Source organism: Rattus norvegicus, chromosome 18, assembly GCF_021556685.1.
Source record: "Rattus norvegicus strain SHRSP/BbbUtx chromosome 18, alternate assembly SHRSP_T2T, whole genome shotgun sequence".
Taxonomy (NCBI): Eukaryota; Metazoa; Chordata; class Mammalia; order Rodentia; family Muridae; genus Rattus; species Rattus norvegicus.
The window spans coordinates 3,394,360-3,413,588 of NC_141551.1; the positions used below are offsets into that span (position 1 = coordinate 3,394,360).

Consider the following 19,229-nt stretch of genomic DNA (forward strand, 5'->3'; position numbering starts at 1 on the left):
TGCAGCCCCTCCCCTTCCCCCACTGACTGCTTCAAATGCTGGTCTTTGCATTTGCAAACTGTTGAAGCTGCAGCAGACTGAGAATTATGAGTGGGGAAGTCAGTCCAAGTTGCCCTGTCAGCCCAAGCGAGGGCAACAAGGAATTAGAGCCTGAAGTTGCCGACGGTGTTCCCCTACTCTGGCTTCTCTGAGAGTAGGATGTTCTCCTACAACCTAATAAACCATGTTTGTCCTTGGGCAAAAGTACTGAATTTAAACCTTAATATGTGCGATTCTGGGAATACCAGAGTGATATCTAAACTTGCTTTAAAAACAAAAAAATAAATAAAAAGACAGGGATTCCTATGCAGGCCAGGCTGGCCTGGAGCTCATAAGAGACCAATCTACCTGTGCCTCCGAGTGCTGGGATTAAAGGTATATGCCACCATGCTACAATGCCTCTGTGATTTTAAAAATAATCTGGAGTCTAAGTAAATTAGTATTTGAACCCTACTATAGCTGGGATTAAAAGAGGATCCTCTAGGCTTTTCAAGGAAAGCCCAGCTTGACTCTGATTCTAATGGCTTTAACTACTGATCCCTGACCTCATACTGTGGGTTTAAGGCTAGCATGTGAGTCTATGGATCCGCTTCATAACTGTTTTATAAGAGTTAGAACAGTGGTCTTAGAAAATGTGATTTTTATCCCTACTCCTGAAACTTTTGCTTAATTCTTTTTCACTGGATGCTTTTGGGGTACATCTGTGCAAACAACTTCTACCCCCTTTTCTGCAGGTAACCCCAGCCATTCAGGCTTTGGAGATGCCTTGCCCAGGGCTCTCTTGTTCTTTCTGCACTCACATAGAAGACCAAGGCTGTTATCCGTAATATTAGGGAGCCTGTTGTGAAATTACTGCTATTATGTCAGTCAAGTGTAGCTCCAAAAGGACAATTTCCTGCAGTCGATGATAATATCAGGTTTCGTTGACATTGCCTGGAACACTTAGCAGGAAAAACCCACCCCGAGAGGATAGTCTGGCCCCTTGCGTTTTTAGATCCTGACTCTGTTCTACCCAGGAATTCAGGAAAGGAAATGGATACTTGGGCTGAGGATGTTACTCAGTTAGTAGAATGCTTGCCTGATATGTACAAAGCCCTGGGTTTGAGCCCCAGTACCACATAAATCAGTACGCCCACATTTTCCAGCACTTGGGAAGTAGAAACTGAGGGACCAGAAGTTCAAGATCAGCTTCTGCTTCGTAGTGAGCTCAAGGCTAGCACCGTCTACAGGAGATCAGATCTTAAAGAAAAAAGTTCTGTGCTCATCAGAAATGTCATGGATGGGCTTTGTTTTCTGTGATGTGGGTATCCAGGCGGCACATGTGTGCCTGCACTCTTAACTCGCGCCTACCAAGAACTGGGTCCAGTCGCGATGGCAGCTTGAAAGAATGCTCAGAAACGTGTATCTCAACAATTAAAGTCACCCATGTCCTAGAGTAGCTGTCATGTTGGATTCCATGTTGGATTCTAGCTACAACTGAGAGGATTCTCCAGTCCTTTCAATCTGTTATCCTCTCTCTTGCCATCCCTACACAAGGTTTCATAATGACCTTTTTCAGTCTCTAAGACTGTATGACATGAGGCCTAGGGCAGCGTTTCTCCACCTGCGGGTCATAGACCAGATCTCCTGCATATCAGCTATTTACATTAAGATTCAAAACTTAGGAAGTAGCAACAAAATGATTTTATGGTCGGGAAACACCACCACATGAGGGACTAAACATCTCAACATTACAAAGGTTAAGAGCATGGTCTGGGGACCCTTTAATGCCTCGGACCTGGAGGCCACACACTAGTCATTGTTCCCTGGCGTGCCCTGACACTGCCTGTTCCCCCGCGCTCCTGACTCCTCCAGGCCAAAAGATTGCCCATGCCCTGCTCACTTGTAGGTTGTGGACTTCACTTAGGCTGGGAATACTTGGTCATGGAGCACTGATAGAGGGGCAAGCAGGAGGCCTGTGGTTGTCATGGATCCCCACTGAGGATCACTCTGATGTGTGCATCACCCTTCCTGCCTCTTGGGTGCCTGGCACAGTTTACTCAGTGAGCAGTGGCCTGAAAGGTAAACATTAGAGGCTACAGACAACAAATGGCTATAGTTGGGGGGGGGGGAAGACCAGAGCCACATTATTAAACACATTGTATGTGACAGTGTGGTTTTGTCATGAAAATTACCAATGGATTGAAACACTAATTTAGCCCAATATGGTAGCCATTACCCATTTACATTAAGTTGATTAAAATTTCATACAACCTATATGGGCATGGTGGTATATACCTATAACCCCCAACACTCTAAGAGGCTGAATCAGAAGGGTCATGGGCTAGCATAGGCTGTGTGTTCTCTCTCTCTCTCTCTCTCTCTCTCTCTCTCTCTCTCTCTCACACACACACACACACACACACACACACACACACTTCAGACAACTGGAAAATCAGCTTTCTTGGCCAAATCATATTTCAAATGCTCAGTTGTCACAAGTGACCAGTGGCCACTGTGTGGGGCAGCGCAGAAGGAGGTCACCTCTAGCCTAGGGAGGGAGTTCTGTTGGATGACACTTGTCCATCCTGAACGGTATGTGACCCAAGGCACAGGTGAAGGTTTGTCTTTGTTATTACTTATCTCATTCAGCTTGGCCTGGCCAAGGTACAGTAACTATTATATCAGAAGGTCTAATGACATAACGGGAAGCTAGGGGGAAATGTTACACTAGCAAGTCCCATGAATTGGCATGGGTGGATCCCTGTGGGAAGGCAAGGCCGAACCTAGCCTGACCTCTCTCTCTCATGGACCCAAGTGTCCCTGGGCACTTGGACAATTGCCTGGGTCTGTGCATCTCTGATTTTCTACAAAGGGCTTGCGGCCTGACTCACGGGAGGAATCCTGTGTGGAGCATAGTTTCTGTTACAGCTTCCTTTCCCTGTGGGAAGCAGCAGGAAGGAGTGTTGGAAGAGATAGCTGCTTGGTTCTGTCAGCCTTGTTGTGCATATCCAGCAACTGACTGGAGCCAGGCTGCTCTGAGGATTCAGTAAGTCAGAGCAACAGCGGAACGGGATTTCACAGGAACCATGCCGCACCGTGAGGCAGGTGACTACTCGGAAAAGGCTTCAGTTGCTTTACCTACTAGGTATTTTACAAATGGAGCGTGCGACAAAACACTCCTCCTGCAGGCTCTTCAGACCCAGGTTGGCTTTCGTGAAGAGAGGAGAGAGTGCCGAGAACTGTTCACTTTCGTGCTATGTGACCTTGATATGTTTTTGAGCATGGTGAACCATGTCCTCTCAAGAAAATGTCTTCAAAACTATAGTGCTGCTGAGAGAGGAAGGTCTGTGTGTTGATTTTGAGGGCTGTCCCAATTCAGAGCCGCCAAGCCATCCTTGGTGTGCCCATAGGTCAAAGCAAAGCTCAGGTGAGCTGGAGACACTTGCTTTTCCTGTGTCGAAAGTGGCCTTCTTTCCTACCCCTCCCCCACGTATCACTCCCCAATCCTCTCTCTCTCTTTCTCTCTTTCCTGGGTTACCTTTGACCTTTCCATATTACTTCCTCTTGCTAAAGTTCTCAGTCTCTGTATGGAATTTCCAGCCAGGTCCCATGATGAGCATGCTTTCTGTCTAAAGTGGTATTCCTAGCAAGCACTGTGTATTAGAGACAGAAGCTGGAAGGCAGGACCCAAACATGGCTGCAGTGTAGAACCCTGGATGTCCGGTTTTATTCCGCACTCCCTAATGCAGTGCCTGGACGTAGGAGCCAGACTGTAGTAGGCAGTCAGAATGGCACTAGGTGACTCTGGAGGGAACTCATCCTTTGACACAGTTACACCTGGATATAGTCTCAGACTGCCCATCTTGCTTCTCCTGGGTGGTAACATGTGTTAGGAAGAGCATTAAATATAAAATACTCCCCACAACCTACTGTCTTGGTGTCCTCAATCTCCTCCTCTGTAAAATGGGCTAATGGTAATTTCTACGTATGGCACTGCCCTAAAGAACCAAAAGAATGGTGGCAAAAGGCATTAGAAGCGTGCCAGGCTGTCCAAATGCTTATTGTGATTCCTGGGGATCCTTTGGATGAGAGCCACACTGTCGAGGTGTCTGCTACTGTGGGGTTGATCTTTTCATTACCAACAAGCATCTGGCAGCTGCTGAAGACACTGATCTGTCCTCTCTGATACAGAAGAGTGGCAAGGAGAGGTGATCTTAGCAGCTAGCTCCCAAGAGACCTACTGTCCCCAGCACTCAGGAAATGTATAACCCCCGGCTGTGACTGAAAACACAGAGGCCATGCTGAGGGTAATGGTGCCCAAGGGCTTCCAAGGCCCACCATCTCCTCACTTCCTTGTTTGTTTGGATTTCATTTACAGGAAAGTGAAGGAAGGGGGTTGGAGGGGAGGGGTACTCCCTGGAACACTTGTAATAATTCCCAAGGAGAGGCAAATGACCACCCTACCCCATGGGTCATTTTATCAGTGTGACCAGCCATCTTGTGCAATAATCGTCATTCTTTGAGAAACACACATGCATTCTCTCTTGGCTTGTCCTTTCCAGGGACCTGAAGTTGGATGGAGGGAGACAGTCAGCAGGGGCCATGAGCCTGAAGGAGATCATTGGCCTTGAAGGTGTGGAACTGGGTGCTGACGGGAAGGTAAGACTTCCACGTTCTGAGACTGCAGATCCCTCAAGGCAGCACAGAGTGGAAAGGGGGAGAGCTAGACCTTAAGACCCACTTGCGAGGCTGGGGCAAGTTGGGGCAGATTCCCAGGTGCGTTATGCCATGTCGCCCAGCTCTGCCAGGGACCGGACAGAGACCTGCTGGGCCAGCGATTGGGCAGACGCATGGCTGGAGATCTGCAGATAGGAGGATTTCTTTGCTGACACTGTTCACAGGTTTTTGTAATACACACGCATGAACACACATTCCAGGATCGAGTGAGGCTCCGCGTGCCTGTGAACTAGAGGTCTCAGTAAACTTTGTCTCCTCGCGATCCCGTGAAGCCCAGAGCTCCTCAGCTCCACACAGTGACCACTGAGCCCTCACATTCCTTCTGTATTCACAAAGCAGTGAGCTTCTAAGTTGAAGCCCAAGGAGCAACATTTTAAAGATGAAGTAGACTTTTTGGTATTGGGCATAGGGCGCTCCATAAACCCCCAAAAGCTTGTGCTTCTGTGTGGAACCTATCCCAGAAGAGTGTGCCTGCAGGTGAGCTCCTTACCCCAAGGGCATCTGTCATGACAGGGTCCCTAGTTCAGGCTGCATGTGGGGTTACATACAAGGTGCTTCATGGGGCAAGTAAAGAGACATGCACTCACCCACCTGTACCCTAAAGGGTGAGTGCTCACCGTGGAATGAGGGATTCTGGAGTAGAGTTGAGGTGGTTGTGATCAGTACCTGTGTGATAGGAGCTTAGCAGCCCTTGTCAGAGATTCCTGAGGCCCTGTGTGTTCTTGAATTCCTCCTTTGGACTGTGAGATGGAGTATATCATGAACCTCATGCATGACTCAGCATTCCAGCACACTCTGAGGCAGCACCCTGTCGCCTGACATGTGGACATTTTGCCACCTACCAGGACTAGTTAAAGCAGATGGGGTTAGTTCAGCGTAGTCTGCTCAGGTGAGGGCTGAGTATGAAAGCAGCACACATTTGGCACAAGTGGATACCAAGCAAGCTGCGTTTTCCAACGCCATTAGACACTAGAATTGCATGGTTTTTCAAAAAGCAAACCCAACCTTAGAGAAGCCACAAGGCTTGTACAGCATGCAAACCCAGCCTCTCTGGGCATAACCTCTGCCCTGTGTTCCTCCTTTCAGACAGTGTCTTACACCCAGTTTCTATCACCCACAAATGCCTTCGGAACCCGTAGAAATACCATAGATTCCACCTCCTCCTTCTCCCAGTTTCGGAGCCTGAGCCATCGAAGCCTCTCCATGGGCCGGACTGGCAGCACCCAGGGGAGCCTTGATGCAGGTAACTGTGACTCAGAGGGCTTTGGTGGTTCAGGGTAGGGAGTGCCTCGGCTCACAGGGCAGATGGGGTCTCCAGTTGTGTCAGTTAGAGGGCAGACTTCAGGTGAGGTTGGGGGTGGGGGCATATCTCAGGAGACACAGACACACAGACACACAGACACACAGACACACAGACACACACACACACACACACACACACACACACACACACACACACACACACGAGAGAGATGACCTCTCTAATTGGTTGCTCAGCCCCAGAGCAAACTTTTGTGGAAAAGCGGAAGCTGATACTGTCTCTCAACCTTTTATCTCCTGTTCACCTGTGTCTGAGGCTACATCTGCCTTTCTGTATAACTTGAGTCCAGAAGTGTAGGGTGAGCTGGTACAAGGATACTAACTCTTCCACTAGGGACATGGCTGGCAGAGAGCTTACCATGAAAATGTGAGGGCCTGAGTTCACATCCCTAGCACCCATGTAAAAGGCAGGAATGCATTCTCTTTGTGTAATCCTAACACTAAGGAACCAGACAGGCAGACCCCTGAGTTTTGCTGGCCACAAGTCTAGCAGTATTGGTGAACTCCAGGTTTAATGAAAGACCCGTCTCAAAAGATATGGTAGAAAAGGATTGAGGAAGACATCTGACATCAACCTCTGGTCTCCATACACACACGTACACCTGCATACAAACACACTCATGTGCTCACTCACCACACACACACACACACACACACACACACACACACACACACACACACACACACACACACACACAAACACGAATGGAAGGTAAAGTTCTGTAGGTCAGCCTTCCCCTGTGCTAATGTCCCACCACCTGCAAAAGTCACTCTACCTGTGTTCACTGAGGCCACCATGTTTGGAATATGATTCACAGACAGTAGCCCAGGTCATGAAACCTTCCTCAAGAATAGGCCAGTGCAGGGCTGGCTGCATCCTGTAACCTACAGGGGTTCCAACAGGTCACATGTATGAATTTTTGTGTTCTTCCAGGCCAGGGAAATAAATACATAATTTGCTAACGTAGAAAAAGTCGGAGTGGTAAGACCCTGCCAGTCTCTTGTTGGTGCATGAACCTCATTGCCATGTGGAGATGAGCCCTAAAAGTCAAAGCCATGGGGTAACTCTCTGATAAATGGCTCTGAAGCCACCTTGACCCTAATGGGTGTCCTAGCATTCTCCTAGCCTCAGCCTCAAGAGTGCAGGGTCCCTAATTACCATTTTGCTTGTGATGTTCAGGAAATGACCTGGGAGACTTTATCGACTACGACCCAAACCTCCTGGATGACCCCCAGTGGCCTTGTGGCAAGCACAAGCGAGTCCTGACATTCCCTTCGTACATGGTAAGTAGTCTCTGGTAGTGGCTGGCTGGCTTGGTGGTGCCCATAGCCTCCGAAAATGGCCCCAGATAGCTCACTGGACTTTGCCTCTGGGCCATTTTATTGAGTGCACTGGTCAGCTGCAGGATTCTGGCTACCTGGCCTGGGGATGCCACTGTCAGAGAGGCTGAGAAGGGACAGTACATCAAAACTACCAGCTCAGTTTTCAGTCCCCGGATTCTGAGTCTGTACATCCCCAGGTTCCCCTAGGGAAGGACCTGACCTTTCCCTGGAGCACCAAGTTCAAGTGGAGCTGTGTTTGGATCATCCCAGAGACTGTTGCATACACTCTAAACCAACAGTTGGCAGTAGGAAACCTGCCACTAGGACGTAAAGTAGGACACAGGTGTGATGTGCGAGAGCTTCCCTTCTGTTTGTACTGCATGGGACACAGGTGTGACATGTGAGAGCTTCCCTTCTGTACATATGTGTAGGACAGGTGTGACATGTAAGCTTCCCTTCTGTGTGTACTGCATGGGACACAGGTGTGACATGTGAGAGCTTCCCTTCTGTACATATGTGTAGGACAGGTATGACATGTGAGTGCTTCCCTTCTGTACATATGTGTAGGACATAGGTATGACATGTAAGAGCTTCCCTTCTGTGTGTACTGCATGGGACACGGGTATGACATGTAAGAGCTTCCCTTCTGTACATATGTGTAGGACACAGGTGTGACATGTGAGTGCTTCCCTTCTGTACATATGTGTAGGACACAGGTGTGACATGTCAGTGCTTCCCTTCTGTACATATGTGTAGGACACAGGTGTGACATGCGAGTGCTTCCCTTCTGTACATATGTGTAGGACATAAGTATGACATGTAAGAGCTTCCCTTCTGTGTGTACTGCATGGGACACAAGTATGACATGTAAGAGCTTCCCTTCTGTACATATGTGTAGGACACAGGTGTGACATGGGAGAGCTTTCCTTCCGTATGTATTGCACAGGACACTTCGTCGGTCTCCATTCTATAATTTTGATTAGGTTTTCTGGCCGTTCACCTCCCCTGCTCTTATCGTTCCATAGATCTCCTAATTCAAGGGTGGGGTGGGGGGAGCAGGAATGAGCCTCCTGTGCAGAGAAGCAAACTGGTCAGACCTGTCCTCTCAGACACACAGCATCCACAGAGAAAATATCTGCCCAGATGCCCACCTCTCTGTGCCTTCTGCATCCCATGGGGCTAGCAGGACAGGCTGTCAGGCATGTCCTCCTCTGGGCCACTCTGTCTGCTTGTCTTAGAAGCCCAAGGACTCTCACGGTGGCCATCCATATCTACAGGTGCCACAGGGCAGAGCAACTCAGGGTCAGGGTTACAGTTAGGCGCGCCAGGAAGTACTGGGGCCTTTGCCGGATATGTCCAGCATTTGTACTCAGTCCTGCTGAGCCAAACTTAAGACCTTGTCCTCAGCCTTCTGTCTTTACCTAACCTCCAGCCACAGCTGTGTATGGGGACTGTTGTGTTTGGATGGTCTTCTTTTCTTCTCTTTCTTCTTCTTTTTTCCATTCTATGACTGGTCCATCCAAGAAACAAAACCAAGATTCATTGGTCTCCACAATTCCAGAACTTAAATATTCAGTAAGTGACAAAAGCCAGTGTCCTTGTTAAAAGAGCAACTGAAATGTCATTTACGTGAGAACATGTATTTCCCTTGTGGGTCCCACTTTATGAATGTTCACTACTAACTAACTTGGGCAGGAAACTGTGGCTCTGAATGCTAGTGAGACCTTTTGCTGTTGACAGGAAGTGAACCTCTAGCTCCTGACTCAGGTCTCAGCTCGCTGACTTTGCCTGGTTGCTTCTAAATGGCGTGTTCCTAGCAGTCAGCCATTCTTTGACCAGAAAATCAACATAATATCTAGTGGTCTGAGACAATATAAAGGTTTGTTGCTTATGGCTGATGGTGGGTACGGCAAGGGACGTTCCTATGGAGATGTTAGGTCTGGCGACAACACTGGCCTCCCTCTGACAAGCCTGGCTGGTGCCAGATCCATTTGTCACTTAGGTTGTTTCATTCTGAGTGTTGAAGTTCTGAGGCACAATTGTGTGTACGCTCACATGCATCTGGTCAGTTTGTCCCCTGCAGACTCTTGGATGACTGTCCGGGTAAGAATGTATGTGCAGCCCACTTTTTCCTGTGTTCCCGAGTGGGTCATTTTCCATATGTTCATACTGTGCTTCCACCAAGAGCCCATGTCTTACAGAATGCCATTACTCAGTGGCTGCATTTCTTAGTCCTGGACATCAGGCTTCTCCCCTTCTAGCCTGGCCTCGGACATTGGTACTTTGGATTTAAAAAAAAAAGGCCATCTGTTCTTTTGTGTTATCCTTAGATTGTCGACATGTGTAACAGACAGCTTTAGACCAGCCTCTCCAACTCACAGGAGCCTAGAGGTTCCTTGCAGGAACTCGAGTGTAGCGCTCTTTACTTTTGTATGCTAGGAGCAAATCTAGAATTTCCTCATTCAGCAAATGCAGTAGCTGCCCTACTGTGTGCTGGGCCGGTTGCTTCCTCATCCGTCAGAGAGCTCACCGGTCACGGTCCCCATTCTCACTGGCCTCAGTCCAACAGCAAGCAAGTAGACAAAGGACTACAGTTGTGATGAGGGTATAAATTCATCCTGAAAACCTGGTAGGAGTTGACAGGGAGGGACAGAGGTAGGTTCCCATGTGGGAAAGCAAGGGTATGTGCACAAAGTGGGGTTGAGACCCTCGAGTGACAGCCCTGCATCTGTGACCGTGACTCTAGGCCAGTGACTCCCAAGAGACTCAGTAAGAATTGGGGTTATTTGAGCAGGTTGCAGAAGGGCCTTCTGTGGAGAGAATATCTTGTGTATTCTATGGATGCCTCACCTGTCAATTTAAAAATTTACGGCCTATAGGAAAGGGTAGAATAGAAGGTGGGACATCCAGGAAGCAGAGAGAATTCTGGGACAGCACAGGAAGCCAGTCACATGGCAGAACACAGATTAGAGTAAATGGGTTAAAATAAGATTTTTTCCTAAATATTTATTTATTTATTATATATAAGTGCACTGTAGCTGACTTCAGACACACACCAGAAGAGGGCATCAGATCTCATTACAGATGGCTGTGAGCCACCATGTGGTTACTGGGATTTGAACTCAGGACCTCTGGAAGAGCAGTCAGTGCTCTTAACCGCTGAGCCATCTCTCCAGCCCTTAAAATAAGTTAGGATCTAGTCAGAGAAGAGCCTAGCTATATGGACAAGGTATTTGTAAATGTATTTTGAGTCTGAGTCTTATTTCTGGGAGCACAGGACTAGGAGGAAGAATCAAGATCAAACTTTTTTTTTCTTCTTTGAAGGAGAGCCATTTTTATTGGGATTGCACTGAGTCTTTCTTTAAATTGGATTGGAGAAAATTAACATATAAATAATCTAAGTCTCCTGATCCATGGACAAGATGTGCCTCCCAATTGACTGGGTCTTTAATTACTGTAGCAACATCTTGTAGTATTTAGTATACAGACATAACTTCTTGTTTTAAAGATTTATTTATTTTATGTATGTGAGTACACTGTAGCTGTCTTCAGACACACCAGAAGATCATTACAGATGGTTGTGAGCCACCATGTGGTTGCTGGGAATTGGACTCAGGACCTCAATGCTCCTAACCACTGAGCCATCTCTCCAGCCCTAGACATAACTTTTCATACATAGATAATCCACATAAGTACTTCATATTTTGTGGTGATTTTTAAATAACATTATTCCAAAAATACAAATACGGGCTATCATATATTCCCCAAAATATCAGTGACCAAATACATAATAGTAATTTTTTTCTTTTTTTCCTTTTGTTCTTTATTTTTTGAAATAGGAAATTTTATTTATTTACATTTCAAATGTTATCCCCTTGCCCAGTTTCCCCTCCCAAAACTCCCTATCTTATCCCCCCCTTACCCTGCTTCTACTCCCGGCTCACCACCCTAGCATTCCTCTACACTGGGGCATCGAGCCTTCACAGGACCAAGGGCCTCCTGTCCCACTGATACCAGATAAGGCCCCTTCAGCTCCTTCAGTTCTTCCCCTAACTCCTCCATTGGGGTCCCTGTGATCAGTCTGATGGTTGGCTTCAAGCATCCGCATCTGTATTGGTCAGGATCTGACAGAGCCTCTTAGGAGACAGCTATATCCTGTTAGCAATAGTGTCCAGGTTTGGTGTCTGCATGTGGGATGGACCCCCAGGTGGGGCAGTTTCTGGATGGCTTTTCCTTCAGTCTCTGCTCCACTCTTTGTCCCTCTATTTCCTTTAGACAGGAGCAATTCTGGGTTAAAATTTGGGAGATGGGTGGCCCCGTCCCTCAACAAGGGGCCAAGCCTAACCTCTGGATATGGTCTCACAGGTTCTCCCTCACCTTCGTTGGGTATTTCAGCTAATGTCATCCCCGTGGGGTCCTAGAAGCCTCTTGCTTTCCTGACATCTGGGACTTCTGGTTGCTACCCCTAGTTCCCCGTCCCCCAATGTTACATACCTCTGTCTTTGTCTAGTCTATGTCTTTTTATTGGGGAATTGAGTCCATTGATGTTGAGTGATATTAGAGACCAAGGATTGTTGTTTCCTATTATTTTTGTTGTTAGAGGTGGAATTATGTTTGTGTGGCTAATTTCTTGCTTTTTTTTTCTTTCTTTTTTTTTTTTTTCTTTTTCTTTTTTTCGGAGCTGAGGACCAGGGCCTTGCGCTTTCTAGGCAAGCGCTCTACCACTGAGCTAAATCCCCCACCCCAATTTCTTGCTTTGTTTTATGGTGCAGTTTCCTTCCTTGTGTTGGAATTTTCCACCTATTATCCTTTATAGGGCTGAATTTGTGGAAAGATATTGTGTAAATTTGGTTTTGTCATGGAATATCTTGGTTTCTCCATCTATGGTAATTGAGAATTTTGTTTAATATAGTAGCCTGGGCTGGCATTTGTGTTCTCTTAGGGTCTGGATGACATTTGCCCGGGATCTTCTGGCTTTCGTAGTCTCTGGTGAGAAGTCTGATGTGATTCTGATAGGTCTGCCTTCATATGTCACTTGACCTTTCTCCCTTACTGCTTTTAATATTCTTTCTTTGTTTTGTGCATTTGGTGTTTTGACTATTATGTGATGGGAGGATTTTCTTTTCTGGTTCGATCTATTTGGAGTTCTGTAGGCCTCTTGTATATTCATGGGCATCTCTTTCTTTAGGTTAGGGAAGTTTTCTTCTATGATTTTGTCAAATATATTTACTGGCCCTTTAAGTTGGGAGTCCACTCTCTTCTATATGTATTATCCTTAGGTTTGATCTTCTCATTGTGTTCTGGATTTCCTGGATGTTTTGGGTTAGGAGCTTTTTGCATTTTGCATTTTCTTTGACAGTTGGCAATGTTTTCTATGCCCTGAGATTCTCTCTTCTATCTCTTGTATTCTGTTGGTGATGCTTGTATCTATGACTCCTGATCTCTTTCCTAGGTTTTCTATCTCCAAGGTTGTCTCCCTTCATGATGTCTTTATTGTTTCTATTTCCATTTTTAGATCCTGGATGGTTTTGTCAATTCTTTCACCTGTTTGGTTGTGTTTTCCTGTAATTCTTTAAGGGATTTTTGTGTTTCTTCTTTAAGGGTTTTTACCTGTTTACCTGTGTTGTCCTGTATTTCTTAAAAGGAGTCATGTATGTCCTTTTTAAAGATCTCTATCGTAATCATGAGATGTGATTTTTTTAAATCAGAATCTTGCTTTTCCAGTGTGTTGGAGGATCCAGGACTTGCTGTGGTGGGAGCACTGGGTTCTGATGATGCCAGGTAGCCTTGGTTTCTGTTGCTTATGTTCTTTCTCTTGCCTCTTGCCATCTGGTTATCTCTGGTGTTAGCTGGTCTTGCTGTCTCTGACTGTGGCTTGTCCCTCCTGTGAGCCTGTGTGTCAGCACTCCTGGGAGACCAGCTCTCTCTGGGAGGAATTTGAGTATGGAGAGCTGTGGCACAGGGTCAGCTCTGGGTGCAGATGGAAACTGGAAGGAACCTGTCCCAGACTACTCCTCAGTTCTTGTGTCCTGAGGGCTTCAGGTGGGCCTCTCAGAGCAGAAGTGGTAGTCTTACTTGTGTTCTCAGGTCTGCACTCCTGGGAGACCAGCTCTCTCCCGGCATGATTTGGGTATGGGAACCAAACTTCTATAAATAGTGCCCCATGTTGGGTGCCAAAATGTTGTGATAAAAATTAATTGGGAGTTTCTCCCCTACCTTTGATCACTCAGTCCCCAAATAAAACTTAAAACCTTTTTATTTATAATTATCCTTAAAAGCACCAGAGCTGGGCAGATATCAGCCTCTGTGCTACTTTGTCTGCTTCCCTCTCAATAACCCAGGATATCATTGCCATGCTCTGCCTGGGCACCCCCTACTCCAACTGGCCAACCCTCATGGCCATGTTCTCATGATTCACTTACCCCATGATGTGTTTTCTCTTCACCTCTCTCTTTTCTCCTTCTGGTGGTCTCTACCTCAGATCCCAAGCATTAGAACGGAAACACTGCCTACTTCCCCTCAGCCCAGCTACAGGCTGCAGGCACCTTTATTCAACCAATAGTTTAAAGTTAAGGAGCAAGGTTTCATAGCATCACTTGGTTTACAGGAGGAGCTCTCCTCCCTGAGGCAGCTAGGGCCAGGGTTTAAAATGACAATGCCTAGCAACAGGCCAAAGCCCAGAAGCCCTCACTAGAAGCCTCAGGCACACAGAGAGGACTGGGAAGCTCTGCTCACCCTGACACCCATCCCACTGGATAGTGCCAAGTCTGGGAGGCTGGGCTCTGTTCTCTGCTGACCCCTGGCACTTGCTGGCTCATGGGAGCAGGTTCTAGGGACTATTTGGCCTGTGGATCCTGTTGCCTTAGCTTTGTCTCCTAAGGCCAGGATGGAGCATGTCGGTGGAGGAGCCATGTCTGAGACTTGGCGACTGTTGTCCAGTGTTACGGTGTGCTATGAATTTCAGGCTCCATTACAGCCATTTTAAATGTGCAGTCTCATGAATTCTGTTACTGTCCTTTGATCCCAATACAGGTGTAGTCTCTTTTTCTAGTTCCCGGAGGATTCAACAGTGCTAATTCTAGTCTAATCTAGTCTAGATTAAATTAATTCTAGTCACATCTTTCTGGTCAATCTCCCATGCGTGACTCTGTCCCAGAATCCTTTCTGCTTCCTAGATATCCCACCTTCTATTCTACCTTTTCCTATAGGCCATAGGTTTTTTTAATTGACAGGTGAGGCATCCGTCGAATTTCTAATTTCTTTGGTAAGACTACCACTATTCTGATTTCGGAACTGTATGTGTTCCTGTCCTGGAGGTTTGTATACATGGACTCATAGGCTGTATCCTTTGTTTGGTCCGTCTTTCACACAACTTGGTATTAGTGAGATTCACCCGTAGACTTCTGTTTATTTGCTGAGCAGTGTTGGAAACACAGTTTATCCATTCTCCTGTTGATGGCCACTCTGGTTGTCTCTGATGTAAGGCTATCATGAAAACCGCTGCTGTCAGTGTTCTGCACATGACTCACTGTGGGCATTTGTGTCTTTTGTCCTTGCATAAGCACCTGGGATGGGTCACTCAGCATCACCCATCCAAGCCGTAGATGGATCTGTGCTCACTGTCCTTGCTGTAAGTGATGGCAGCCAGCCCTGTGGGAGGTGCCACAGGGGAAGTGACTTGGTGTGAGGTGGCCTTGCACTCTTCTTCCATTTGTAGTTTTAAGTGTTGACCCAGCAGGTTACTCCCACGGTCATCTGTCAGGAAAATGCAAAAGTCAGACGTTAACTTGAAGCCTCTGGGGCAGGTATGAAGACCACAGGGTAGCCTCACCTGTGGTTTAGCTGGCAAAGCCGTCATAGAAGGCAATCATAGACCAGGAAAGCCGTCAATGGAGGTGACCACAGACCACAGACCGTGAAGGCTGCCTGGCTACATGCACATTCTTGTCCGGTGTTAGCTAATGTGCAGCCGCAGAGGACAGGAGGCCTTCTGTATAATTCGGTTCCTCTGGAGTGTTGATCTTATCATTAGTACCTGGAGCTTGCTGTGGTTTTCATTGCTACCTTGCTTTCTCCTCTCCTCCTGTGGGTGTGGAAAGCAAGTAAGAATCGAATGTAAGGGGGAGCCATAGTAAAGTCTACACAGTGAACCCTGTGCAAATGGACTGACTATAAGTCCTCTTTTTTTTCTCGTCCTGCTCTGCCATGAGAAGGAAAGCTGACAGACAGTCTTAATGATGTCCATAGATACCCACATCTCAGCAGAACACCTCTTCCCCCATTTACCTAACAGCAGAACCTGAGTCCTGAGGTCCCCGCATCACCCTTGTATCTTAGAATTCGGTGTTCTGGGACACTGTGAAATGCTTTGCAATGGCAACTAGGGAACTCAACAAAAAGATTCATTCAGCCTGTTTGGTGGCTGGACACTGCTCCTGCTTCCAGAGATAAAAGTTTTATTATAAATGCTTGTTTTCATTAAGCATTATTTATATCGGTGGCTTAGGTGCTCACCTGACTGCAGAATGCCCAAGAGATGAAGCGTCTGCAGCCCATCAACTGACTGACAGTGCGTGTGCCCCCTGTCACAAGGCATGGTGACACCACAGTATGATCAACCCCATATGACAGCGGTAACTACGCACCAGCACCACTGTGCTCTGGGGGTAAAACGGCACCAAATGCACCCCAAGCTGCTTAGGCCACAAGCCCCTGCCCAGAGTTTTCTTACATTCACTCTTGTCTTCAGAAAGAGGACTAAATGCATGGGCCGGCTGAGATGCCCATCTGCAGCTGGTTAGAGGGATTGCGTCTCTAGCCATCACCTGCTTAATCAGCTGAACAAGCAGAGCACCTGCCTCCTGCTGCCCCACTGAACTGGGAATGCTGATGGCTATTAGGCTGTCACAGTCAAAGCAGAACTGAGCGCTGAGGTTTGCAGGGCTGGAAGGAGCTGCCTAGATCACTGGTACTACTTCTTCCCTTTAAGGTGTGGTGGGGAAACTGAGGCAGTCTCCCTTCCTTGGGATCTTCCCACCCTGGATAGGGGTGATTTCTGACCCCGAGAGACAGTGTCAGAGCGGGCAGGTAGATTAGGCAGCCTACGTGCCCATGTCCAGAGCTGCATGTGCAGATGCTCAGAGGAGAGAGGCCAGCGCTCCACCAGAGCCTGGGAGCTCTACACAGCCAGTTCCCCAGGATCTTTGCTGAGGCAAATGGCTCCCTTCCCTCTTCCACTGCACTCTGAGGGGCCTTCTCTTCACAGCATCACTGTGAGCTAGATGAAGCCCAAGGTCAACTCCTTGGAGACCCCTCCTTCATGAGTCAATAATTCTAAAAATGAGTGGAATAATTCCAAAAAGCAGTGTGTCCCAGTGTCCACAACAGATGCAGTAGGTACTTACATGAAAACCAAGCTGTGGGTTTTTTCCTCTTTTCAGGGTCCTTTCCAGTGCTCTCTCTGCCTCTGTCCCTCCCCCTCCCCTCACTCCCCTTTCCCCCTCTCTCCTCCCTCTCCCTGGTGAGGTGGGTGTGACCAGGCTCCTTTGTGGGTCTCATTGCTCTGGACATAGTCTTTTGGCTGGGTTCCCCCTCTCGGCTGACCCTCCTGGCTTCCCTTTTACACAGCTGGTTACTCACAGCCAGAAAGCTGCGAACAGGCGCAGGCAGTGGCCTTCCTTTGGATGCTTGATCAGAAATGCAAGCGCTGCAGCCCAGCTCTGCTGCCAGACACAGCTGCAGGTCAAGAGGTACCTTTAATCAGGCTAATCCTGTGGCCTGGAATTAGGAAGGGGCTACACCTTGCTTCATTAGCACTTTGATTTATAGTAGCACACCTGCAGATCCCAGCACTGCAAGGTTTTAACCCTAGTGTGTCAGACTGGCAGGTGAGCTTAAACCCCCAAGTCAGAAAGGGAAGCTGGCAGGGGCTAGGAATTCCACGCCTGCTACGGAGTCTCCCGGTACTCTGGCTTTACTGCCATCGCTGCAAGGACAGTCTCTTGGGCAGCTGGGATGGCCAGGCACCAGGGGTTACCATACAGCTCCCTCAAGGGAAGATAATGTCAAGTTGTCAGGGCTTAGTCACACCTTAGTAGTCAGCAGGGGGACCTGTAGCTCAGAAGCAGTGAAGGCGTCATCCCTCTGACACCTCCTAAAGCAGAGGGTGGCCCTTCCACATCCTAGAAGATCCCCAGGCAGCAGAGTGGGCAGAACACAGGAAAGGCTCTGCAAGTCAGGCGTCCTGTGTGTGCCACACAGCAGCACCATTAGGTACACGCCACTACTGTGGTCAGGACTGGATCCCCTAGGAGATGCCTCAGCCCATGACCTTAGGCTGTGTGTCTGATCTGCAATGGGCTCTCTGTAGATGTGAATGAGATGAAGTGAGGGGAAGGTGGAGACCCAGTCTCACGTGATTGTGTATCTGTAGAAGGGACAGAGAAGACTGCAAGGGTTGTAGGAAGCATCCCTCTGTCGTGGGGACCAGACGCTTGGGGGGCAAGGAAATTTGTAGAGACAGAGCAACACAGCATTTTATTTCCACAAGGACAGCCTGCCAACCTGCTGATTCCCAAATCTTCGGCTTCCAGCTAAGTCGCTAGGACAGCCTGCAGTTGTTAACACTCTCCAGATTGTTACAGCAGACCAGGAAACCAGAACAGCCACTTCCTGTTCCCAGCCAGCCAGCTCCACACAGCAGGACTTACCACCGTCCTCTCCCTATCATGTCCTGGAGGTATTTCACTGTCCCCAAATATAGCCTGTCTAACCCCAACTAGACTGAGGGAGACAGGCTAGAGCGACTGGGGCCCTTGCCTCAGTGATGTGGATTGTCACCGCCTACATCTGTCCCAAGTTCACGGATACCTTTACAGTCCCTAAAGCAGACACCCTCCCAGATACTGGTCCCACCCGGCCTGTGCCCATCCCATTCTTCCTGAAAGGAGCATCTTTTTCCGGGCTTCCTCTGCCTCTCACTCTGGAGCACTGCCGACCACTTGGCAGTGAGATGCTGGGGCTGGGAAGAGAGGCTGCCAATCAGATGGGATGCGGTAACTGCTGCCTCCCTGAAAGTGGAGCAGGGGCTTCTTGTTTCAGCAGCGTCTATTTCTGGGCTTTAGCAGAAAGAGCATTTTACAGAGGAGCCTACACACGCCTCAAAATGCATTACCTAATTTAGGAAAGACTCAAGGTGGGCAGCGTGGCGGGACTGCCCAGAATGTAGCACTGGAGGCCAGGACAGGAGGATTGTAAGCTTAGGGCCAGCCTGGGCTACATAGTGATACTCGGGGGACAGGTGAAGCTCAAGTAGATAAGCAAGCCAGATGCCAGATTGGGCCAAGCCCAGTTCACTACCAGAACAGGGACACGGACTGCGGCTAGAGCAAACACACAGTAGGTCAGGAATGGTCCTGAATGTCACTTGTGCCTGCAGGTGGCATCCCTGTGAACTGGAGAGTTTTGCCATCCAGGTAGTTGGAACATCTGCCACGGCCTGGGCTGAGGGTCTCACATTAACACTCAGCTGCCCAGACTTCCTCTCACTACCAGGAAAGGACCCAAGTGCATGGGGTGGGTGGGGCCACTGCAGTACACTGCAAAGTTCAGCACCCACTCCTGGTGGGGGCTGTGGTTCTGTTGGTAAAGTGCTTGTCCTGCAAGCCCGAAGACCTGAGTTCAGCCCTCAGTACCTATGTGAAAAGGGTTGGGCATGGACGCACATGTGTGACTGCAGATCTGAAGCGGTAGAGAGACAGGAAAGATCCCTGAAGCTCCTCCTGGTCTCGTTGGCCTAGTGAGCTCCAGGTCAGTGAGGGATCCTGTCT

The 19,229-nt window shown here is 48.2% G+C and overlaps 2 protein-coding genes across 4 annotated transcripts in view; one reads left to right on the forward strand and one right to left on the reverse strand.

The window, feature by feature from the left end:
* The window catches only part of Cables1 (Cdk5 and Abl enzyme substrate 1), a 103,595-nt gene that overhangs the window by 75,730 nt on the left and 8,636 nt on the right, over nt 1-19,229 (forward strand). For both annotated transcript variants that reach the window (NM_001415691.1, NM_001107404.2), the window contains 3 exon segments: nt 4,584-4,680; nt 5,845-6,001; nt 7,259-7,362. In NM_001415691.1, the coding sequence (NP_001402620.1) occupies nt 4,584-4,680; nt 5,845-6,001; nt 7,259-7,362 (358 nt within the window).
* Nucleotides 12,600-19,229, reverse strand: part of Slc35d4 (solute carrier family 35 member D4) — a 144,082-nt gene continuing 137,452 nt past the window's right edge. Inside the window, exons 15-16 of one of the 2 annotated variants that reach the window (XR_015642457.1) lie at nt 15,233-15,484; nt 12,600-15,156 (exon numbers count right to left, since the gene is read on the reverse strand). Coding sequence is in view for 1 of the 2 variants with exons in the window: in NM_001432538.1 (NP_001419467.1) it covers nt 15,430-15,484 (55 nt within the window). In the remaining variant the exon portion in view is untranslated. 2 annotated transcript variants of the gene reach the window in all.